General features: G+C 36.3%; 1 protein-coding gene across 2 annotated transcripts in view; it reads right to left on the reverse strand.

The window, feature by feature from the left end:
- NPEPPS (aminopeptidase puromycin sensitive) overlaps positions 1-26,941 on the reverse strand; it is a 95,352-nt gene that overhangs the window by 56,527 nt on the left and 11,884 nt on the right. For both annotated transcript variants that reach the window (XM_049858773.1, XM_049858772.1), the window contains 2 exons: positions 25,116-25,200; positions 3,838-3,915 (listed from right to left, as the gene is read on the reverse strand). In XM_049858773.1, the coding sequence (XP_049714730.1) occupies positions 3,838-3,915; positions 25,116-25,200 (163 nt within the window). The remainder of the gene's footprint in view (positions 1-3,837; positions 3,916-25,115; positions 25,201-26,941) is intronic.

Genomic DNA, 26,941 nt, shown 5'->3' on the forward strand with positions numbered 1-26,941 from the left:
GAGATGTGAAGGCCGAGGGGGGACTAAAGCTGGCTGAATGGACACAGAAATAGAGGGTGGAGAGAAGGAGTATGCTGTCTCATTAGGGGGAGAGCAACTAGGAGTATATAGCAAGCTGTATATAAGATTTTGTCTGAGAGACTGATTTGATTTGTAAACTTTCACTTAAAGCACAATAAAAATTGAAAAAAAAAAATTGGAAACTAGAGAAAGATACAAAAAGAATTAAAAAATCACCAGTTATGTCAACACTCAGGCACAATCCAGATATTTTATTTGTACTTGTACCTTTTTAGAGATATGATTCATCACATTGTATATGTCATTTTGTATTCTGCTTTTCAATTTTACAATATAATAAGCCATTAACTATGTTATTAAGAATTCATAAGCTTCATTTTTAATTGCTATACACATTTCACATATAAAACCAAAAGAAACCTGTTGCCACAGAGTCAATTCTGACTCACAGTGACCCTATAAGACAAAGTAGAACTGTCAAGGAGCAGCTGGTGGATTCCAACTTCAAACCTTTCGGTTAGGAGCTAAGCTCTTAACCACTGTGCCACCAGGGCTCCTTTCACTATATAGGTACATCATAATTAATTTAATTATTCTTCTATTATTAGACAATTATGTTAAGCCTAGTTTTTTACCACCATAAGTAATGTCTCAATAGATATTTCTGGGCACAAAGCATTTTTTATATTTATGATTTTTCCTTCAAAATCATTCCTGTATTAGAATTGCTGAGTCAAAAGACATGAACATGATACGTACTGCCAGGCTGCTTTCCAAACTGTTTTGGATTGAATTGTGTCCTGCAAAAAAATGTGTTATAAATCTTAAACCCTATAAAAAAAACCCCTATACTTGTGGATAAAAGGAGCCCTGATGGCACAGTGGTTAAAGCACTTGGCTGCTAACCAAAAGGTCGGTGGTTCAAACACATCAGAAAGACGCGGCAGTTGGCTTCTGTAAAGATTACAGCCTTGGAAACCTTTGGGGCAGTTCTACTCTGTCCTACAGGGTCGATATGACTGGGAATTTTCTCAGTCACAAGGGGTTTGATTTTTTTGCTTATACATTTGGGAATAGGGTTTTCTTTCTTATGTCAATGAGGCCGTATCAGTGTAAGGCATGTCTTAAATCAATCACTTTTGAGATACAAAAAAGAGTAGATTAGGTACAGAAGCAAGAAAGGACAGATGGGAAAAGATAGTTGCCAGGCCACATGAAGATCACCAAGGAACAGAAGCTGAAAAAAGACATGGACCTTTTTCCAGAGCCAACAGAGAGAGAAAGATTTCCCCTGGAGCTGGTGCCCTGAATTCGAACTTTTAGCCTCCTGTTGTTGCTGGGCACTGTCAAGTCAATTTTGACTCGCAGTGCTCCCATTTGACAAAGCAGAACTACCCCATATTTTTCTAGGCTATAATTTTTACAAGAACAGATTGCCAGATCTTTCTCCCATGGAGCAGATGGGTGGGTTTGAAATGCCAACCTTTCAGTTAGCAGCTGAGTGCTTAAATCATTGTGCAACCTTGAGAAAGTAAGTTTCTCTTCGTTAAAGCCACCTACTTGTGGCATCTCTGTTACAGAAGCACCAAGAAACTAAGACAAAATAAATAGCATGGATTTACACTCTCCTATCAGTAATGACCCCGGAGCCCTGATGGAGTAATCGTTAAGAGCTCGGCTGCTAACCAAAAGGTTGGCAGTTCAAATCCACTAGTTGCTCCTTGCAAACCATATAGAGCAGTTCTACTCTGTCCTATATGGTAGCTAGGAGTTGGAATTGACTTGATGGCAACGGGTTTGGTTTAGTTTTTTACCAGTAATGAGCCCTGGTAGCATAGTGGTTAAGAGCTTGGCTACTAAACAAAAGGTCAGCAGTTGGAAGCCAGCAGCTGCTCCTTAGAAACCCTACGGGGCAGTTCTACTCTGCCCCATAGGGTCGCTGTGAGTTGTAATCAACTTGACAGTAATGGGTTTGGTTTTTTTTTTTTGGTTTTTACCAGTAATGCCAAGGCAACCACATCATTTAGAATCTTTTTTTTTTTTTTTTAATTTCAGCTTACATGACAACCAAAAACTGGTATATTAGTAACTGTTGTTTTGATATCTCTCATTACCAGGAGGCTAAATATCTTTCCACATGTTTATTAGTCATTTGCATTTTCTTTCTTGCAACTTATGTATTTCTTTTAATTTGCTCATTTATCAAGGTCTTAGTACTTTACTAATTGATTTGTATATAATTTTTCCACTATATTAGCTCAGAAAGTTTTCTTCTAATCCAGAGTTTAAGTATGAATTTCTATTTTGATACCTAACAATAGTAACATATAAGCAAATATTTCCTCCCATGTCCTCACAAGCATAATACCTATCTAATCTCTGGCTGTGTATCAAAATCATCTGTGGGGCATTCTTTTAAGTATCAATTCATAAGTCCCAAACTTTAGAGATCTGAATTTAATTAGTAGAAAGTGGTGCTAGTGTAGAAATGGCAAAGTGGTGGTGTCTCGCCTGCTCATTTAACTTCACAAGGGGGAGGACAGAGAATCAAAATCATCATCAGCCCAAGACTGGTTCCTATGAGGTGGAGGTCAGACATATCTGCCCCCTCCAACCTTTTTACTAATTCTGACACCAGCCATTCCTCCCACGGCACTACTTCTCTGCTGGGTTTGGTAATTAATTGTAATGGCCACAGGGAACTCACAGGCTATACGCACAATTACTGGGTTTATTAGGGAAGTAACAAGTCACAATTCAGGATCAGGAATGACTCAGGATATAGTCCTTCAGTCAGGACAGCTTCTTCCCAGCTGTGTCTTCATGCAGGCCTTTCTCTTGGCTCTTAGCAACTAGTTCCCTCAGCCCCTCAGTCACTGCCCTTCTCGGGCAAGTGTTACAAAGCTCTTTAGCTCCACCAACAAGTAACTGGAGACACCCACTCTTCTAGCAAGTCTCCTGCATGGAAGCATTTAGCTTTCTTCTCTTTTCTGCCAGCAAGCCTCTTGCTCAGCTCTCTCACTCTGCAAGTTGGCATGCCTACTGTAGCTTTCTTGCTCCTTAGGCCAGGAAGCTCACTGTACCAGCTTGTGCCAGTCTCCTGGTTCTGCTGCTACCATTTCTTGCCGTGTCCAGTGTTACAGCTCTCTGTCTCCTGGGTCTAGGAGGTTCTCAGCGCAGGGACCCCAGGTCCAAAAGATGGGCTCCGCTCCTGGCTCTTCTTTCTTGATGGTAGTGAGGCTACCTCCTTGCTCTGGGATTGGCTCTCTTTTTAAGCCTAGCAAAATGGCAAAACTGACCAATCCCCTTTAAGATTACATATACCTTAGTTGCACTATTCCACCCCAAGGATTCCATGACCTTATTTGCATTATTAGCAGGCTGTCCAATAACCCTGATGGGCCATAAATACCTTATTTGCATAGTCCCACCTAATCATTTTGTGGGAATCACAAGACCACGCATGGCTAGAGGGACCATACTAAGTAATTCACCATACCACAGCAAGGTAAATATATTTTTGAAAAGCTGAAAATCAGGATAGAATGACCATTCTTTTTCACTGTTGTTTTTCATTTGTTTAAAGAAAATACAGAGTGACAGGAGCCGGAAATTTTTCTTTCCATCGCCCAGCTTCCTTAGAAAAAAACTCTTGTGGCCTAAAAATTGCACTGAAACTGACTCTTTCAAAAGCTCTATGTTAATCTTCATCTGCTAAAAACAATGAGGCAAAAAAAAAGGCACTCAATAAAATTCTTTGGAAGAAGTAACACGTCATTATTTATCACGAGATTTTATAAAAGCCAGGTCTCTTACCCGTTTGGAGAGTGCTAGGAAAAGACAAGGTAACTTTTTCATCTTCATTCTGATAGTTAAATCCTGTAGCATGTATTTCTGAAATAGAAAAAAAAAATTAGTCACAAGTTTGACTGGACTGATAAAACCAAGCCACATTACAACAATTAACATTTTTGAGAACAAAATCTCTAATAAAATTAAATATCCTCAATTAAATAAATTAAGTTTCTACTAATGAGAGTATTATTTCAAATTAACCTATTTTAGGCTATACAACTGAAGTTAAATATTCACCTTAAAAATGTTTACACATTCCACATTAATTCAAATACTTGGTGACGTCAGGGAAACAGATCTACTATAAATGTGTCAAGGTTTTCTTCCAGATTACCATACATCCTTCATTCTCATCCTTGTGTGACTATGCCATTCTATGTTGCAGTCTTATTCATAAACATTTCAGAGATTGAGCGAGTTGAAAAGATTTTAGTGTTAAAGATATACGAATGAAAGTTCTTTTCCCCCAAAGATAGATTACAACTTCAACTAAGATATAAATCATACTTAAAGTAAAATTCTTTGTTGTTACATTTTATAGAAATAAAGTAAAAACCAGTGTGTGGATTAAATAAAGGCTTCGACTTACTCTCCACGAAGAGTCAGAAGAGACTACTTACTTGAACGATACTTTAGGATGCTTACTTGATACTTTAGGTAAAGAACCAAGTATACCAACTTCCAACCATATCCTATCCCCATCATAATGAAGGGAAACCCTGGTGGTGCAGCGGTTAAGAGCTATGGCTGCTAACCAAGATGTTGGCAGTTCAAATCCACCAGGTGCTCCTTGGAAACTCTATGGGGCAGTTCTACTCTGTCCTATAGGGTCACTATGAGTCGGAATCGACTCAACGGCAGTGGGTTTGGTTTTCTGCTTTTTGCCAAAGACAGGTGGCCTGAATAAGCACATGAAAAGACCCTCAACATTATTAGCATTAGGGAAATGCAAATCAAAACCATGATGAGCTACCACTTCATACCTGCTGGGATAGCTATAGGGGCTCTGGTAGTGCAGTGGTCAAGAGCTCTGCGGCTAATCAAAACACTGGCAGTTTGAATTCACCACCCGACCCTTGGAAACCCTATGGAGCAATTCTACCCTGTCCTATAGGGTCGATATGAGTTGAAATCGACTCGACGGCAACGGGTTTTGGTTTTAGGATGGCTATAATGAAAAAGACTTGATAGTAACAAGCGTCAGCAAGTAGTATGTAGAGAAATTGGGATGCTCATACATTTCTAGTGGTAATGTAAACTGGTGAAGCTGCTTTGGAAAAGTCTGGCAGTTCTTCAAAAAGTTTAACACAGAGTTACCACTGGACCCCAGCAAGTCCACTCCTAGGTATTTATCTAAGAGAAGTGAAAATATGCCCACAGAAAACATGTACACAAGTGTTCAAAGCACATAATTCATAGTACCCAAAAAGGGAAACAACCCAAATGTCTATCAATTGATGAATGGATAAATAAAATGTGGTATATCCAGACAATGGAATATTATTCAGCAATAAAAAATAATGAAGTGCTTGTAAAAGACCTATACAAAGAAAACTACAAAACAACTACTGCAAGAAACCAAAAGAGATCTACGTAAATGGAAAAACATACCATGCTCATGGATAGGTAGACTCAACATTGTAAAAATGACAATTCTACCCAAAGCAATCTACAAATACAATGCAATCCCGATCTAAATACCAACAACATTCTTTAAAGAGATGGAAAAACTAATTATTAACTTTATGTGGAAAGGGAAGAGGCCCTGGATAAGTAAAACACTACTGAAGAAGAGGAATAAAGTAGGAGGACTCATACTACCTGACCTCAGAATCTACTGTACAGCTATGGTAGTCAAAAACAGCCTGGTACTGATACAACGACAGAACCCAGGTGTAAATCTATCCACCTACGGTCACCTGATCTTCAACAAGGGCCCAAGTGCATCAACTGGGGAAAAGTCAATCTTTTCAACAAATGGTGCTGACAAAACTGGATGTCCATCTGCAAAAAAATGAAACAGGACCCATACCCCACACCATACACAAAAACTAACTGAAATGGACCAAAGAGCTAAATATAAAACCAAAAACTATAAAGAGCATAGAAGAAAAAACAGGATCAATGCTAGAGGAAAAAAAAAAGTAATGAAATGCTGACATATACCACAACAAGAACTAATGTTGAAAACATTATGCTAAGTGCAAGATGCCAGACACAAAAAAATCACTTATTGTGCAACTCCATTTACATACAATGTCTAAAATAGGCAAATTTATAGACTAGGAGTTGCCTAAGGAGTCCTGGTGGTACAATGGTTAAGCACTCAGTTGCTAACTGAAAGATCAGAGATTGGAACCCCCCAGCAGTTCTGTGGGAGAAAAGACCTGGCGATCTGCTCCTGTAAGGATTACAGCCTAGGAAATCGTGTGGGACAGTTGTACTCTGTCCTACAGGGTCACTGTGTGTCTGAATCAACTTGCTAGCACACAAAAAACAACAACAACAGTGGCTGGCTAGAGCCGAGGGTGGGAGGGCTAAGGGAAATGGAGAGTGACTGCTAAAAGGTATTTTCTTTTTGGAGTGAAAAAAATGTTCTAAAATTGATTCTGGTGATGAATGCACAACTCTGTGAATATTCTAAAAATCTCCGAAGTGTACACCTTAAAACGATAAAATGGGTATGAACTATATTTCAATAAAGCTGTTATTAAGAGAGAGAGGTGGCCGTATGTTTAAATCTGATATGGATAAGATTGATTCAGAATCAATTAACATTCTACGAGCCAGATGTTCACAATTTTTTCTTTTATGACTCACCCAAAAATAGGAATTTCAAGTGTTTCTAACATCATTATGGTTCAAAACGTGACTCAATTAAGCCAAAATCTTTAAAACAGCAAATTAAAAAAAACATAATTTTAGGTTTTAAGAGAATTTTAATAATTTTCTAATCTAACCTTCCCATTTTTCAGATGAAGAAAATTAGGTAGATAAAGTTCATGAGCTGCTCAAGGTCAGAGAGTTTGGACTAGAACAACTCAGCTCCCTTCTAACTCCTATCTCCAATAGTCTTTCTACCATCATAAGCTAGTTCCTACGTTAGAAAAAAAACCAAGATTTGGAATATACACAATACTGATGAAATCTCTACTAAAACAATAATAATGTTAACTGGCAAAAACTAGAGATTTGCTCTTACCCGAGTCCCAAGAATAGAAACATACTTAGCCTAGAGGGAAGCCAACAATCACCTCAGTGTAAGAATGCTCCTCTCTAGCTCAGATATAAAACAGCACTGGGTGAACTCTGAGGTACTAGGATGAAAGACCATTTCCATAAAAGCATACTAAAGCCAGTATTTTGAAAAATAAACTGACAAAAAAAGCTTCAAACTGGCAAGAAATGAAGACCGGGAAGTAGAATAGTAGTTTAAAACTGAAACAACGAAGTGCTGTGTTGCTAGATTCTGTTCTACAGTACATGCTTTCAAGTGTATATAACAACTCTATGATATATGTACAAAAATAGGCAAAATTTCCCTCAAAATTCTCTCTCAGAAAAGAGGAAGTACACTTGAATTCTTAAAAAAATCTCTTATATTATGGAAACTCTCCTAATTACTTTATATTGAACAACATGCTACTTGGCAAACATACATTCAAATTTAAAACAATCTTGGTCATGGCACCACCATTTATCCAGTTGCTCAAGCCAAAAATATGGAAACATCCTTATTGCCACTCTCTGTGTCTGTGTCTCTTCCATGGGTTCTATCTTCAACCACTGACGATTTGTTAATGCCTCCACTACTATAACCCCACTCCAATGTACCATTAATACCTCTCTCCTAGACCACCATAATAACCTCTAAACTGCTATGTTTTCATTCGTGGTGTCTTATAGTCTACTCTTCACACAATAGTCAGAGTAATCAGTGAGATCAATGCCTCAAATGAAATTCCAAAATATTCAGAATAAAAGCTTAGGCAAATGTTTCTTAAAGAGCACAAAACAAGTACTACCATAAGAGAAAAAATCTGATATACTGGACTTCATTAAAACTTGTTATTATCAAAAGACACCATTAAGAAAATGAATAGGCAAAGCACAGACTGGGAGAGAATATTTACAATACATACATACAGGAAAGAACTTGTATCCAGAATATATATAACAACCCATAAGACTCAATAAGGCAAACAACCCAATTAAGAAATGGGCAGAAGATCTGAAAAGACAACTTCACAAAATGAAATACATGAATGGTTAAAATGCACATGAAAAAGTCCTCAACATCATTAGTCATTGCGGAAATGCAAATTAAAACCACAGCGGCATACCGCTACATATCCACTACAAAGACTAAAATGAAGAAGAATGACAACACAAGTGTCGTCAAGGATGTAAGAGCAACAACTAGAACTCTCCTATGTTGCTGGTGGTGCCTCTTTGTTGTTCCAAAAACTTCAAGCAATCTCTAGCCTCAGGATTTATGCATCTGCTTGGAAAGTTCTTTCCCCAGATATCCATATACTTTATGTCATTCAGATCTCTGCTCAAATCACTTCCTTAGAGGTCTGTTCCATCACCAGAAAAAACAATCCTTGCTCTACATTCTCTTAGTTTTCAGCACTTATCACTATTTGACATTACATTACGCATTTGTTTGTTGTCTATCTACCTAAATAAAATATACTCTTCAGGAATGCCAAGACTTGGTTTTGTTTGCCACTCTGCCTCCAGTGCTAGAACAGTTAGTGGCACATAGTGGGTTTTCAGTAAACAGTGGGAGAACGACTGAATAGTTTCGAAAAGCAACAGACTGATTATATCACGGAAATCATCACTGCTACCCATACAAAATACGTTAATGGAAAACCACCCTTCCTGACGCTATGTGAATAGGGACTTGTGGCTAGGGATAAAATTTTCAGTGACAACAATAACGTGACTCAAAAGGGGATCTATCTCAAACATCTCAGAAGAGAAGATAATATTTGCTCTGGATATGTGAGATTGTTCAAAGAGTGGAAAGACACGATACTAATGATATATATCAAAAATCTAAATATACTTCATTAAAGTAGAAAAGAAAAAGCAGTATTTCAAAATTATTATTTCATAACATGGGAATTTAAAAATATCTATGTAAATTAAACATTATAAGTAGATATTTTACTATATCATCTTAAACTTGACCAAAAATGTTTAAAAATCTAACTAGAAGCACAGGAGAAAATCTTATAATCAGGCATATTCAACTGCCCTAGCCTATTTCCACACCCATAAAATTAAAATCAAAGCATTATCTTCTTCTGTACTTGAAGATTAAATAATATACGCTTTGTAATGTGCTATTTCCTGGTTATAATCATTAAGAAATAATCTCTTCTAGATCATAACATACCTAACACAGTTCTTTATCAATCTGACTACAACTAATTCACTATACATGTATATGTAAAGGTTCTCAGTAAAATTACCATGGAGTGCTATGTTTCAAGAAAAAGCTCTTTTACATATAACTGGCATTTTCAAGTCTATGGACATAAATATAAATACATATACATACACACAGATATATTTAGGTATAAGCACACATGTCTGTATATGAGTAGTCTTATTAAACAGACGTAAAATTTGACTTTAGCCACCACACGTATAAAATTACAGCAAGAAAAATCTTATATTTGAAACTATTGCTATAGAGGTTCACCTTGACTATAAAAGCTTACTCATGATAATACAGACCTACAGATTTCATATAACAAGATGGATTTAGGAATTGAATTTTTAAATGTCTTATTGAAAAATGTAATTAAGACGTCATTTTAACTATAAGTTAAGAAACAAGGTCCAGAACCATATATATCGTATGCGATCACTTGTGAACACAAAATATGTTTATGTATGTATATGTATATACATGGGAAACCCTGGTGGCGTACTGGTTAAGAGTTTGGATGCTAACTAAAAGGTTGGCAGTTCAAATTCACCAGGTACTCCTCGGAAACCCCATGGGGCAGTTCTACTCTGTCTTATATGGTTGCTATGAGTTGGAATCGATGGCAATGGGTTTGGGCTTTTGGTTTGGTATGTATACATATTCATACATGAACATACGTTTCTATAAATGCAGACAGCGTGTGAGAAAAGGATATGGAAGAAACTGACAACTCGGTCTCCATGAAGGGGAACTGGGAGGTTGCAGAGGGCAAAAGGGGCTTACTTTAAACTGTATATCCTTTGTGTACCTTTTGAATTTGGCATGGTGTACATGTTAACTACGAAAATTTTTAAAGTTAAAAAATATTTCTAAAAGATATTCCTTTTGAGATCCTGGTCAAATTTTTACAGCGGGCCCATTTATTAAGCAAATCTAATGAATATGTGTTCCCATTCTGGGTTATCCAACTTTAATTTATTGACAAGGAGGCATTGCTGCCTAGATCTTTAGGATTCAAGCCAACCATAATAAAAAACCACACTCATCCTTACAGAACTCAGAAAGTGAAGTAGTTCGCCCTGTCTGTATAATCAGCCAGTCTTCCCAGAAGGGTAACAGCCCCCTGAGCAAGCAAAGATGCACTCACTATAACTAAAAGAAGGCAAGCACTCTTAGTCACTGCACTGCTTATAGTATAGTCACTGTACTACTTAGCCTCTGCCAAAATTTCAGAACCTTTCTCACATGAGTTCTTCTAGAATACAAAGTTAGTCTTCTGCTCAATATTTGTACAAGCATGCTATCTAGTATATGTTTCCTTTAAATAAATATCTCTTTTCACTTCCACAACGAATACCAGTGTCCTCATGAAACAAATGCTCCAGCTTCCATGGCCTCCCCTGTGAATCCACCTTACTTATTCCTCATAATTATCACCCTCTCTGCCAGCCTTTCCCACTTTGACACTTAAAATATTAATTCTGGTCCTCCCCTTCTGCCCTAACAGGCCTCTGGAGGGATACAATGCCTCTTCTCTGGTAAGCACATACTGCCATGAGGGAGCCTACTGTTACCATTAAAGCCAATTTGCCCTATCAGTAAAAAACAAAATCAGTAATTAAAAGGTAATTTCTACTTTCCTTACGGAATAAAATCTAGAGCGATGTTTTTCCTAAATGAGAATTTGCTAAATATGTCCATGTGCCCTTTGGAAAACAGTAACTTAGAAAAAGATTCAACAATCTTATAATAGTTCAATTTAATCTTTTATTCAATCAGTGCTATGCTACATAGAGCAATGAATGTTAGAAATAAAGAATAACCAAAAAATTTGTAGTTGCTTTTCAAATTGTCATTAAGTCAATGGGTTTCCCAGGGTGACCCAATCTGCACAATTCTTAGATGCGGAAGCCAAAGCTTGGGGGTCATGTAAGTGTGACTATTGCTTGGCAAAGGATCTGTACATAGTTAAACTCAACAAAAGACTCCAGATACAGACAGATAGATGAATGGACAGACTGCAAGAGATATTAATGTACCTCTAAAGGAGAGGCCCTAGGTAGTAGCACATGGAATGGCACAGAAAGTAATTCTCGATATACACTGACAAAAATTATCTAGTTTCTTTGAATTGTAAGAAAGTCAACAAAAAAAACTTCGCCAGCAGCCATGGAAATGCAAATTGTATCAATGACGAGGCATCTTTTTTATTAATCATAACGAATAAAAAAAAAGTGACATTTCATGCTAATAAGGGGTGGAGAAATGGACTTTCTCATCAATTTCTGCTCAGACTATGAACTGCTATAATTTGGGGGGCAGGAGAAGTCGTCTGACAACATCTATTAAACTAAAAATACATATAGTTTTGACCCAGCTGCTCTACTTGGGGAAATCTATTCTATAGTAATAAAGGAACTAACTGACCAAAACAAAAAAAAAAAATCAAACAAACAATAGTTTCCATGCTGTTGACTTTAGGCTTCCTTGTAGGGACTCATTGATTCTCTGATCCTCTGAATAACAACGTGGGCATAAAACACTATCTAAATTCTGAAGTATCTCACACTTTTTCACAATTTTAAATTCTATTAGTAATAATAAGAATCAAATCTACTTTAAAGTACTACTAAGCTCATAGTACGCTGACCAAACCAAAACCAAATCTGTTGCCACTGAGTTGATTCCGACTAGTAGCAACTCTACAGCACAGTGTAGAACTGCCCTATAGGGTTTCCAAGGAGTGGCTGATGGATTTGAAACTGCTGACCTTTTGGTTAGCAGCCACAGCTCTTAACCACTGGGCCACCAGGCTCCAAATGTTAGATATATAGATACAGACACAGAGATATATTATACACATATATACATATGTATATATACTCCAACTCATTGAGGGGCTTCCTGTTTTTCACTGAGGAAGATGGACTGACACAGTGGCTGCAACAATGTGGTTACGCACCAGGACTCCAGAGAAAAGACAGTAATGTAAAAATCATCTACAAGCCAAGGAACACCTGGACTACCAGAAACGAGAGAGACAAGAAAGGCTCTTCCCCTAGTGCCTTTGGAAATGCCATGGCTCTGCTGATGTCCTGAATGTGGACTATTCGCCTCAAGAACTATGACAATAAATTTGTTGTTACAAGCTACCTAGTTTGTGGTGTTTTGTTATGGCCATCCTAGAAAACTAAAACAACTGGTACATACAAAGATAAATAAATAAATAGCCTCTACCCTTACCTTACACCATATATAAAGTTTAACTCAAAATGGATCAAAGACCTAAATGTAAAAGTAAAAATTATAAAACTTCCAGAAGAGAGAATGTAGAAAAAAATCTTAATCCTTGAATTTTGCAGTGATTTTTTCAAATACCAAAATCAAAAACCATGAACTGCAAAAGAAAAACTCAATAAACTGGACATCATCCAAATTAAAAACTTTTGCCATTCAAAACACAGAAAAATGAAAAGGTAAGCCAGACATGGGGAAAATATTTGCAAAACATGTCTAACAAAGGGTTTGTATCCAGAAAATAGATAAAGAACTCAAAAATAAGATAAAATACTCAATTTTTGAAAATAGGAAACGATCTAACAGACACTTCACCAAGCAAGATATACAGATGGCAAATAAGCACATGAAACGATGCTCAACGTCATTATAAATTAGAAAATACATGTTAAAACCACAACGAGATACCACTACAATGCTGCACCTGAATTACTAAAATCAAAAAGATGGAATATAGCAAGTATCGGCAAGGACCTAGAACAACTGGAATGCTCTCACACTGGTGGAGGGAATATAAAATAGTACAATCCCTTTGGAAAACTAGTAATGTCTTAAAAAGTTAAATGTACACTATGGAAAACAATATGGCATTTCTTAAAAAGCTAGAAATAGAAATACCATACAATCCAGGAATCCCACTACCAGGAATATATCCTACAGAAATAAGAGCCGTCATGCAAATAGACATACACATACCCAGATTCATTGCGGCATTATTCGCAACAGCAAAAAGATGGAAACCGAAGTGTCCCTCACCAGATAAATGGGTAAATTATGGTACATGATGAAATACTACAGAACAACAATGAATTGCGAAACACCTCACAATGGGGATGAATCTGGAGGGCATTATGCTGAAGGAAATAAGTCAATCACAAAAGGTTAAATATTAACTAAGACCACTATTATAAAAACCCAAGGAAAGGCTTACGCACAGGAAAAAAAATCTTTGATGGTTACAAGGGAAGAGCGGGTGGGGAGGAAAAATCACTAACTAGATAATAGACAAGTGTTAACTTTGGTAAAGAGAAAGACAACACACAATAAAGGGTAAGTCAGCAGAACCTGACCAAGGCAAAGTCATAGATGCTTCCTAAAACACATCCGAACACCTTGAGGGATCAAGTTACTGGGGCTGAGGGCTAGGGGCCACTGCCTCAGGAGACATCTATGTCAACTGGCATAACAGTTCATAAAGAAAATGTTCTACATCCTACTTTGGCGAGTAGCATTTGGGGTCTTAAAAGCTTGCAAGCGACCTTCTAAGATGCAGTTATTGGTATCCCATCCGGAGCAAAGAAGGATGAAGAAAATCAAAGACACAATGAAAATATTAGTCCAAAGGACTAACAGACCACATGAACCACAGCCTCCACCAGACTGAGCCCAGAAGAACTAGACGGTGCCCGGCTACCACCACTGACCACTCGGACATGGATCACAATAGAGCGTCCTGGATAGAGCAGGAGAAAAACATAGAAACCTTAATTTCACACAAAAAAAGACCAGACTTACTGGTCTGACAGAGACTGGAGGAACCCCCGAGACTATGGCCCCCTGGACAATCTGCTAACTCAGAACTGAAGCCACTCCCAAAGTCCACCTTTCAGCTGAAGACTAGACAGGCCTATAAAACAAACAATAACACACGTAAGGAACGTGCTTCTTAGTTCAATCAAGTATACAACACCATATGGGCAACATCTGTCCAAAAGCAAAGGCAAGAAAGCAGGAAGGGACAAGAAAACTAGACGAATGGACATGGCGAACCCGGAGTGGAAAGGGAAAGGGAGAGAGTGCTGACATAATGTAGGGATTGTGATCAATGTCAAAAAACAACTTGTGTGTAAATTTTTGAATGAGAAACTAATTTGTGCTATAAACTTTCACCTAAAGCACAATTAAAAAAAAAAAAAGTTAAATGTACATTTATCATATGATTCAGCCCTTCTACTCCCAGGTATTTACCCAAGAGAAATAAAAACCTATGCCCACAAAAAGACTTGTACACAAATGTTCACAGCAGCTTTATTAGGAATAGCAAGAAACTGGAAAAAATCCAAATTTCCATTAACAGATGAATAGATATATTATAAGACAGCTAGCTAACAGAACATACTCAGCGATAAAAAGGAACAAATCGTTGATGTAAACACAATAACTCAGATGAATATTACGCTAAGTAAATGAAGTCAAATTAAAAAAAAAAGAATACATATATACAGCATGATTCCACTTATATAAAATCCCAGAAAATTCAAACTATAATGACAGAAAGCAGATCTGTGGTTGCCTGGGAACAGAGGCAAAGAAGGGAAGTTTATAAAAGAACACAGGAGACTTTCAGAGGTGACTGATATATTCACCATTTTGATTGTGGTGATAGTTTCAAAGGTGTATACATATGTTCAAACTCATGAAATTTCACACTTCGAATATATGAGATTTATTGTACACCAATTATACCTCAAAGATGGGGGGGAAGGGGGAGCCAGAGAAAAGAGCAACAATAAGAATACAGCTGACTTCTCCACAGCAATGATGGCAGCCAGAAGGTAATACAACAGCTTTAAGAGCCTGAAAGAAAATAGCTGCAAACTTAAAAATTCACAGCCAGCAAAAATATCCTTCAAGAATGAAAACATTTTCAGGCCAAAAATAAGAGACAGAATGTGTTTCCAGCATACCGGCATTAAAAGAATTACTAAAGGGAGTTCTTCAGATAGAAGGAAATATCCTAGATGAAAGTGTGATAATGGAAAAATAAAAAACACTGGAAAGGATATATGTGAGTCTAAATCTGAGTAAATATCAGAAGCTTAAAACAACAAGAATGTCTGGTGGAATTTAAGATATATGTAGAATTAAAATTCACAACAATACACAAAAGGTGAAATCACCCCAAAAGTTCCAAAATCTGTTGATTAGCAGTTCCAGAAACAGACAACAGAAAAACTGGAAAAGAAAATCTGTCAAAGAAGCAGTTCAATGAATTTTTCAGAACTGATGGATGAGTCACCAAATTAAAAAAAAAAAATATATATATATATATATATACGTATCTCAAATGCCCATCAGAATGAATGAACAAACCAAGCCTCAAGGCCATAAAATTTCACAATACTAGAGAATAAAGTAGCTTAAAAATCAGAAAAGCAAGGGATTTTTCAACAGCTACATTGGAAGGCAGAAGATAGTAGAGCAAAAACTTCAAAGTTCTGAAGAAAAATTATTCCCAAACTACAGCTACCAAACTATTAATCAAGTGTTCAGAGGGAATAAAGATACTTTTAGATATATGAAATCTCAAAATTGTCTTTCCTGAGCCTTATGTCAGAAAGATACTAGAGGATGTGCTCCACCAAATAAATTAAAGGACTAAATTAAAGGAAAAGGGAGCCCAGAAAACAAAGAGCCTAATATAGGAGGAGTGAGGCAAAGAAAATTCTCAGGATGATGATGTAGGGAAAGCTAAGATGACTGCTGTGCAAATAGGTCTGGAATACAAGCAGTCTAGACTGGGAACAAGGACAAAGAGGTCTAGCAGAAAGATCCCAAGAAGAAAAATGGAATGGACATGTGATCTAACTGGTTTGATTCTATCAAATATATTGGGACTTACGGAAGACGCGGGAAGACTAGAGAAGAAAAAGAAATTAAAAAATCATGGCAATGAATAATCCTAGGGGAAATTATACAGAAACAGAAAAACAGAAGCAACCATATGTACATATACACACACACACACAGTATATAACAATAAACAATATTTACATACTCATAAACACAAAGGATTGTTTTAACCCAAATCTGTGGAATTCTTAAAGGATACAAAAGAAAGTGGCAACTGTGATTGCCTCTGGAAAGGAAAATCAGGTGGCTAGAGAATGAACCCATCGGCTGTGGAGTTGATTCCAATTCATAGTGACCCTATAGGCCAGAGGAGAACTGCACCATAAGATTTCCACAAAGCAACTGGTGGATTGGAACTGCTGACCTTTTGGTTAGCACCCCAGCTCTTAATCACGGTGCCACCAGAGCTGTTTGGCTACAGAACAGGGTAAAAAATATGATCTAAATATACTGGGGAAAATAGGAGGAGGGGAAGGGAGATGGAAGTGAGCTAAATCTTCACTACCAGCTAAGGCTGAAAGTGGCTACCTCTGGAAAGTAGGCTGAAGGATGAAATAGATAGACAGTACTAGTATCAAAGATAGGCAATTTCTGGATAAGCCTTTTAGCGAAATCTGACATTTTTAACAATAAATATAAAAAGTACTGTGATAAAAATTAAAACAACAACAACAAAAAAAACCCACTAAACACACCAAAAAAAAAAAAAAGCGAGCAGAAGGATTCAGAACCAAAAAGATACAAAATGAGACTGCCTACTGTAAGCTGGAATCGACTCAGCAGCAACTAACAACATTGTTCCCAAGATAATCACCTTTATGTTGAAGCAAAAAAGTATATACATATCATGGTCACATTTTAAAATAATAATAAAGCAAAACCCCCAACCCATTACCACGGAGTTGGTTCCGACTCACAGTGACCCCACGTGCTACAGAGTAGAACTGCTCCATAGGGTTTTCTTGGCCATAATCTTTACGGAAGATCATCAGGCCTTTCTTCCATGGCACCACTGGGAGGGCATCTTGGTGGGCTCAACCACCAACCTTTAAGTTTAGCAGTCGAATGCATGGCTACTACTCAGTGCATACCCACCATGTGCCAGGCAATGTACTTGTTTTCATATACTGCTGTCTCATTAGTCCTGTCAGTCACTCAGTGAGGTAGATATTATTATTCCTATTTTAATAAGAGGAAACTAAGCCTCAAAAGGGGTAGGTGAAATACTAAAATTTACAAAATTAATTATATACGTAAATAATTAAATGGCAAAGCAGGGACCTGAAGCCAAGCAGGTCTATGTATGAATGCAAAATCCAATACAATCTTTTAAGGGAATTTTGAGCCTTTAAATACATCAACACAAGCAATTCACCACTAAGCTAAAAGCACACTCAAGGCTTTCTCCTCTTCATCTAATCTAGATGACATCAGAACCACCAAAGCGAGCAACTCTGATTTCATTTCTTTTAAATTTGTATGGTTAGCTTATGTATATACAAAGAGGTCAAAGAGAACGTGTACTTTGAATTATTTTCTAGCACAATAAGAGTTTGTACAATCTATAATTGTCCAGTTTACCTAGCTAGCAGGAGTTAGAAATGCAGTCCTTGACCAACTGCTGAGTTTTTCTGCTTCATGTTGTTGTTAGGTGCCACTGAGCTAATTCCAACTCACAGTGACCCTACGTGCAACAGAACCAAACACTGCCCAGTCCTGTGCCATCCTCACACTCTCTGCTATGCTTGAGCCCACTGTTGCAGCCACGGTGTCGATCCATCTCATTGAGGATCTTCCTCTTTTTCAGTAAGCCTCTACTTTAGCAAGCATGATGTCCTTTTCCAGGAACCGGTCCACCCTGATAACACTTGCGAAGTACCTGAGACGAAGTCTTGTCATCCCTGCTTCTAAGGAACATTTTGGCAGTACTTCTTCCAAGACAGATTTGTTTGTTCTTCTGGCAGTCCATGCTATATTCAATATTCTTCACCAACACCATAAGTCAAATGCATCAATTCTTCTTCGGTCTTCCTTACTCATTGTCCAGCTTTCACACACATATGAAGTGATTGAGAATAGTGTGGTTTGGGTCAGGCACATCTTAGTCTTCAAAGTGACATCCTTGCTTTTTAACACTTTAAAGAGGTCTTTTGCAGCAAATCTGCCAAAGCAATATGTCGTCTGATTTCTTGACTGATGCTTCCATGGGTGTTGACTGTGGATCCAAGTAAAATGAAATCCTTGACAACTTCAATATCTTCTCCATTTATCATGATGTGGCTTAATGGTCCAGTTGTCAGGATTTTTTTTTTTTTTTTTTATGTTGAGATGCAATCCATACTGCTGTATAGGAATACTAAACTCATCCTCAGTTTCATCAGAACCACATTTTAACCTACTGAGATTACTGACACAAGCCACTGGTTCTGTCTCAGAAGAACTTACAAGTTAGAACAATAGGACTTATTTGTTAAAGTTCAAACAGTCTCTGACTAAAAAAACCCTCAACTTAAAAACATTTGCCACATATAAATAGACTGAAGACCCCAACCCACTGCCACCACAGAGTCACTCACCCATTTCTGCCAAGTTGCTAAAACTCAGACCCTACTATTCATCCTTTCTATCCCTCCTAACAAATCTCTACCCTCTTCACGGTTTTTGCCAGGCAGGAGCTCCCTCAAGGGACCTTGTTAGTAGAGAATTCAGGCTTTGAAGTAAAGGGAGACACTCGAGATTTTGACCTTCAGGAAATTCTAGGAATAATGGTCCTTGGCAAGTATTATTTTCTATTAAAAAATACACTGAGTTTCAAACTTTTGAAGCACAACCCTGAACACAAAGACAGTTTTACTTTTCTTTGTATTTGTGATGACTAGCATAGTACCTGATACATAACAGGTGCTCAATAAATGCTTTTTGAATGAACAAACTCAGGTATGTGTTAGGGACTCTCGATACCACAAAAGTGAGTCACATATCTAATTTTTTAGTTTTCTAGTAGTCACATTAAAAAGATAAAAAGAAACAAGTGGAATTAATTTTAATACATTCTATTTAATCGTTTATATCTAAAATATCATTTCAACATGTATATATAAAAAATTTTAATGAGATACTTTACATTCTTTTTTGTGAGTCTTTTAACTTACGACACATCTCGACTCAAGACTACAAGTGCTCAATATCCACGTGTAGTTAGCAGCTACCACACTGGCCAGCGTACCTCTATACAATAAATAATTTAAGGAAGCATCTAGGCTGTACGCAGTAATCCCAGGTACTACTATAAAATGAACTAACATCAAGAGACTATATTTAGCAATACTTAAAAGTACTAGCTTAAAAGAAACTAATAAAAGCTCTAGCTAATAATAAATCCTTAGAGATCCGTCTTAAGGAACGAAAATTAGTTGTTATAAATACCATTTCAAGGCAAATGGGTATTTACTGAATACTTTAAACATCTGGTCTTTTAAGTAAGGTAAACATTTTTTCCATATTCTACTGATTTCCTTTGAAAGCCAAAGGAGGTGTGTGCATGCTTACCATATTTCATTTAGTCTATCAACAATTATAATGCATACCATTATTTTATTAAAATAAAAATCTAAAAGAAAAAAAATGCTGCCAATTAAATCATGGTATGCTATCAACTACAAAATGTGTTCCCATTTTAGAGCATTAAAAAGCAAAAAGTGTACGACTTAGAATTAATGAAATATGATGAGATAAAAGTGTGTGTACATGCAAAAGTTTTTAAACATGGAAGCATCTACCATAAACTGAAACACTTAAAATTTCTGGAAAATTCACGGGAATTCAAAATCCACTACTGCATCTAAAAGCATACTGCGTCACATCAATAGAACCAATTTTGGGAGCTATGATATCGTTACTAACACCTCCATTTCTATATATGTGTAAAAAATTTATCAGTCCTATTCAAGGGTATATCATCTCCCAGTATAGGCAATTTTCTTTTCTCATGAAAAATAAGAAACTATAATATATGAGCCTAATGTGAAACAGCTAACTACTACTCTTTGAGTCTTCTGAAATCCACAACATCTATATTAAACGTATTCTTCTAACAGGCTAAGTGATCTCAGAAAGCATCTATTTTAAGATTTTTTTTACTATGAATTTCATGTTCCCTAAAATAAGAAGCCCTGGTGGTACAACAGTTAAGCGTCTGGCTGCTGACCAAAAGGGTGGCAGTTTGAATCCATCCAGCTGCTCCACATTGAGAAAGACCTAGCGATTTGCTCCTGTAAAGATTACAGCCTGGAAAACCCTACCACAGCGGTTCTTCTCCGTCACATGGGGTCACCATGAATCAAAATCAACTCAACAGCACCTAACAACATACCTACATAGATACAGGATCTTTATATACACATCTCAATCTCAGAAAAAAGACTACAGATAAATACACAAAATATTAACAAGTATATATGGATAGAATAAACTTATTTTTTCTTTTTTTCTAACTTCTCTACAATAAATACAGATTGTTTAATACTTTTAAAATGTAATATTTTACATCAGAAATAAAAATAAAATCACCATTTAATTAAGAAAAAAAAAAAGAAAATTATCAAAGCACTGGGAAAAAATGTGGTTCCTCAATGCAGCCTAGAACAGTGGTTGGTTTACGTGTAAATTTACCCATTCATCGTAATAGTTCATAACAAACTTTACGCTCAAAATTTCCCAAAACTTAATACAATCAGGATTAGTAAATAAACCGGAGGCAAAATAAAAAAAAAAAAAAGATCTCAGAAATAAGGGCATTTTAGTGCTCTAAAAACTCTAGAAGCTACCCACAAAGAGATATATTCTAGATTCCAAATCCTTTAAAAAATATATACCACTGGAGCACAGACAGCAAACCAAAACCATTTGCTTAGTATACTTAATCAGAATGTGGACTAGTATACCTTGTATCAGTTTCAATTAAGAATCTATAAGAATCTCCTTATGCAGCAGTTCTACTCTGTCTTGACTCAGTGGCAATGGGTTTGGTTTTGGGTTTTTTTAGCCTCCTAAAATGTCACAGAATAAATTTCTCTTGGTTAAAAAAATAATAATGATAATCTATAAGAATCTCAAAAGGGACTATGTTGGCATCTCCAATCTGGAAGGGAGATGAGAGGGCAGACGGGGTCAGAAGCTGGCCGAATGGACATGAAAAAAGAGAGTGGAGGGAAGGAGTGTGCTGTCTCATTAGGGTGAGAGCAATTAGGAGTATATAGCAAGGTGTATATAAATTTTTGTATAAGAGACTGACTAGATTCGTAAACTTTCACTTAAAGTATAATAAACAATAAAAAAAAAAATCTTGTAAGGCTTTTTCTCCTTTTTAATGAGACAGCTATTCTCAAGTCTTATCTTCAGACCTCTTCATAGGTTGCAAACTCAAGAGAACTCAATATGGCCCACAGAAATGTACTACCTGGCCAGATAAATGTTTTGTTCTACATTTATACAGGACGTGTCCTCTTTCTCTTCAGCCTCTGTTCCATCATTCTTATTTTCCAACACCCAGCCCAACTCATTCATTTTTGTTATTTGCTTAACCCCAACAGGAACTTTGGTTTGGGGCCCCTACCCTATAGGATTATTTATAGAACTGAAGTTATGCTCGGATTCCTTTTATTTCAAATTTCCTTCTGAAACTCCTATTATCTTTTCTATATGGTATTTCAAAAAATTCATATTAGAAATGAATTTTTTTCCTTCTCTTCAATCTTCCTGCTTTGCGTACTAGCACTTAACTAGTCATTTAAACTGCATGTATTTTCAGAATGATGACAACAAGTACTTGAGTGCAAACAGATGCTGGTTTATTAATGTTATTACTGACCCATACATAATTGTATGAGAGAATATATATTACTAATAGTTAAATAAAGACTTATGATCAAGTGTGAGGAACGATTCCTTTTTGTCGAGTTTATAGTTTTGCTCTGAAATCATTAATATTTGGCAATATTTCTAAGCTGTTTTATCCTTCCATTAAGCACACAAGCACACACATATGCACACATTCAGATATACAGCCCTCATTCAAGAGTAAGTGTGTGAACATTTACATGACTTACATGGATAAGCCAAAGTGATGCTGTCAGATCTGAAATTATGAATTAGAACTTTGTATGAAATGAAATGTCACCAATAGAAAAATTTTTCTTCCACAGCTCATCTACAAACATATACTTAACAGAGTATATACACTAAGGGACAAGTTGGTATAAAATTTTCAAGTGATCATTTCTATTGGTTATGTCCAAGTCCTCTATTAACGACAAACTAAAAAACTCTTTACCTGTCAGGACCTGAGTTCAGGCACTCAGGAGTTTCATATTTCTCTTACAGAAGCTGATGACAATACTAATCCCTGCACTGTGTAGGGAGGTGCATTCCTTGCACTGGCTTAAGTGCTAGTGATTTCACCAACCCTTGAAGTGCAGAACAGTAAAAAAACAGTTTTCAGCCGTTTTTCTTACGGGTTTCTCATTTTAAGAATATTACAAGAGTAAGATCTCGAATATGTTCCAAAACAAAGTATTTCTGTTTAAAAGACAGTGCCTTAGTTTAAAGAGACACATGTCAGTAAGTCTTTCTGGAATATTGCACGTATCACAAGATGGCCTTTTTCATCAATTCAGAATTTACACAAGAAGCACCAATTTCAGGCCTTGAAATAATTTTCTGATTTTACCTTAAAGCACAAAGATTTAGTGGCTACAGATATCTAAATGAACTTGTGGAAGGCAATCATAAGTATTAATAGGTACTAGATGAGATGAGATTGGCTGGGTTAAAATATGGTCTCTCTCCTACTGGCTCCACTTATTCTCCTGCCAACAGCATACAGCCCGGGAAAGAGTTGGCAGTCAGTTCACGACTAATTTCCAAAGAAACAATATGTTATGCTCTCCCATAAGGTAAAAAAAGTCACAAAACGCTACCATTTCCAACGGCAAAATTAAGCTATGTAGAAATTGGAAGACCAAATCTATGCTTGCTCCTGACCCAAACCTTAAAATATCAAATTTAATGCAACTTGCCACTATCTTATATGCTAAAATTACATGGGTTCACATGTGACTTCCAGTTCTTCCCACTGCTGTAGGAAAAAAGGATTGAAAATGTACCTTTGCTAGTCCTGAGGGGAAACATTTTATGGATCTATAAAAACATTAATCTTTTATCTGAATCTCTCTCCCAATCCTCTACACTTTCTATAAGTTTTCATTTCTCTCCTGAGTGAGAACCCTAACATGGCTTCCTTGAGATACAGATCATTATGAGTTTGGCACCGTTCAGTTGTACATATTCAGAACTTTTAAGTCCTCTGAATTCTTTTTGGGCAGTTTTAGAAGAGGAAGATAAAAACAAACCTGAGCTGAAACCATGCCAGGTGGAGGTACACGTTTGTTTTATCTACCTATCTATACACTGGATATCACTTTAAAACCCTACACTGAATTTAAATGTTTTCCATCAACTCAAAGAAAGCTTGCCTTGATACGTCTGACTAAGGTACATCCACTTTTCTTCACAATAAAATTAAATAATCACTCTTTCATTTACCAAATGATTTTTTTAAGTTGGCACTCATTCAAGTCCGTTTGAAGGATCTGTTCCTCTACACTTAAAATCATAGCAGTTTGACCTCATTTACAATCAGTTGAACATAAATACTTCTTGGCAATAATATGCTCAGCTGTCATTTATTTTCTACCTTCCCACGGACAAGATAATTTAAGAAAAATTCATGAAATAAACACTGCCAGGTCTTAAAATGTTATCTGGATGTAGCTTTTCCATAAAACGCAAAGGAAAGGGGAACAGCAGTATAAAATATAATTTAAAAGGTCAAATTTCTTATTTGTTTTATACTATTTTGACAAGAAATGCCAAGGTGAAGTCAGGAATAAAAATCAATTCAGCTCTAATATTAATGTACTTGTATGAGTTTATGCCAAACTTGGTAGGTTTTTAAAATGCAGCTTCTGTGGGAATAATATTTCAGATCAAAACTAATTACTCAATGTAATCATTATTATAAGATCTAAAATAGTACTCATTTCAAAGATGCTAACAGTTTTCACACATTACTAGGTTTCTTTTTAACATATCCTTACCCTGTAACTAACTCCATCATCTAGCTTCTAATCCTCCTCACATTCGATCTCATAAAGCAAATATTTTTCTTCCAATTATAAATATGATTTATTATCTCAATTTTAATCTATATTTACTTCAAGAGAAAAAAAGCATTTAAGAGAAGTACATATAAACAAACTGGAAACCCTGGTGGCGTAGTAGTTAAGTGCTGTGGCTGCTAACCAAAGGGTCGGCAGTTCAAATCCACCAGGCGCTCCTTGGAAACTCTATGGGGCAGTTCTACTCTGTCCTATAGGGTCACTATGAGCTGGAATCGACTCGACGGCACTGGGTTTGGTTTTGGTTTGGACATATAAACTAAGCCTTTGAATATTTCATATTCAAAGCCCTTAATTTTTCTAATGACTCTTCGGTCTTACATGCACAGTATTATTTTCTTCATTTTACACTTGCAAAAATGTGATTTGCCTAGAGTCATGCAATAATTCAATGTTTGAAGTAGAATTAAAATTGACATTGCCTTTATAAATCCCATACTATGGTCAGGTTACACTATTTAAATATTTCCCATAAGCTTCTCTAAAAATCCTATTCTAAAATAAAAACATTGATATCTTAACCTGAAAAAAAAAAAAAATATATATATATATATATATACCTACACACACACACACACACACACACACAGACAACATATTAAAACGGAAAACAATTTTTTTACCTTCATCTCCCTCTGGTGCATATGAAGCTGTAATAATATCAATATCAGCACAATTCATCACAATCTGATTGGTTGCCTGCCTCACCTAAAGGGGGGAAAAAATCGGCAGTCAGAAATATCCTGGATTAATAACACATACATCTTCATCTTGGCCTCATGTATGTCACAGGCAATTTTTTTTAACCCAGGCTTCATGAAAATCTAGACTGAATATTTATGCTTCAGTTGCAGAAATGTTTTTTAAAATCCAAATGCAATTTACATTTTCCAAATTACACTAAAAGAAATAATAAATGCTTAAGTATTTTACATCATTCAAACATCTGACCAAAGAGCCAAATAAAAATAATTTTTTCTACCTAAATCTTGATTTGAAATTTAAAACAATTTTAGTTATGAAGCACTTTTTTTTTTAACTTTGGTGAAAATATGCAAAGCAGAACATACCCCTATTTATCAATTTCTTCATGCTGAATTCAGTAACACTGGTTACATTCTTCACATTGTATCACCATTTTTGTTATCTCTACTCAGACTATTTCACCACCATTGACTTTGACTCACTGCCCTCTTCTCTTCCATGCTTTAGTTACTGTTGACAACTTGATCTCATATAGGTAACTCTTTAAAACAGCGCAATTCTCATGGCAAATATTCTTTACTAGTTTAGCTAGACAGTGGTTTGTTTAGTTTAAAGATGACTTCAGGGTATGATTTTGGTCCATGGTTTGAAGATTTTCTCAGTGATAAATTTGGCGGTTCCTCCAGTCTCAACAGGTCCTATAAGAATTTGAAGTTCTGTTCCACGTTTTTTCCCCCTTTGATCAGGATTCATCTATTGATTCCTTGATTGAAATGTTCAGTAATGGAAGCCAGGCACTACCCCTTTCTTCTGGTCTAGTGGCTAAGAAGGCAGGAGTTACGAAACACTTCTTAATATATTACAATGTATTTTAACCTGCACATCAAACCCACCATGAGGCCTTTTGTGAGGACTGAGGAAGATTATCATGTCATAAACTATAATGTCAAGACTTCATAAAGCACTCTTTAATTTTTTATCTTTTCCCAAAGAAACATTTCAGATGTAACAGGCACTAATACACTAACCATCAAAGTTATATAAACTTTTAACTTTGTCTTATTTGCTTCAGATTAAAAAATATAAATATTAATCTGAAGCAAATACACACATACGCAAGACAGCATGAGCCCTGGTAGCCCAGTGGTTAAGTGGTCAGCTGCTAACAGAAAGGTCAGCAGTTCAAGTGCACCAGCCACTCAGCGGGAGAAAGACGTGGCGGTCTGCTTCCATAAAGATTACAGCCTTGGAAACCCCATGGGACATTTCTACTCTGTCTTATAGATTCACTATGAGTTGGACTCCACAGCTACAGGATATGTATATATAGATACGTAGATATATGGATATATGATATAATGAAAGTATTTTCTTATTTCCTAGAGATAACCACTATCCCGAGGGTGATGTGTATTTTTCACATGCCATTTTAGCACTTTTGCTACATATATAAGAAGCTACAATGTTTTTTAATTTTATACAAATGGTATCCAAGTGTGCTTTTTTCCATTTGAAATTAAGGTTTCTGAGCTGGGTTAATCCTGATAGATGTGAATCTAATTCATTCATTTTAACCACTGCATAGTATTATTCCATTCTATAACTAAACCACAATTCCATTGCCTTCCTGAAGGAAGTTATGTTATTTACGCTTTTGACTATTTAAAACAATACCATAATAAACATCTTGATCCATGTCTTCTTGTGCACACGTGGTAGACTTTCTCCAAGAAATGACACCTAG

Source organism: Elephas maximus, chromosome 19, assembly GCF_024166365.1.
Source record: "Elephas maximus indicus isolate mEleMax1 chromosome 19, mEleMax1 primary haplotype, whole genome shotgun sequence".
NCBI lineage: Eukaryota > Metazoa > Chordata > Mammalia > Proboscidea > Elephantidae > Elephas > Elephas maximus.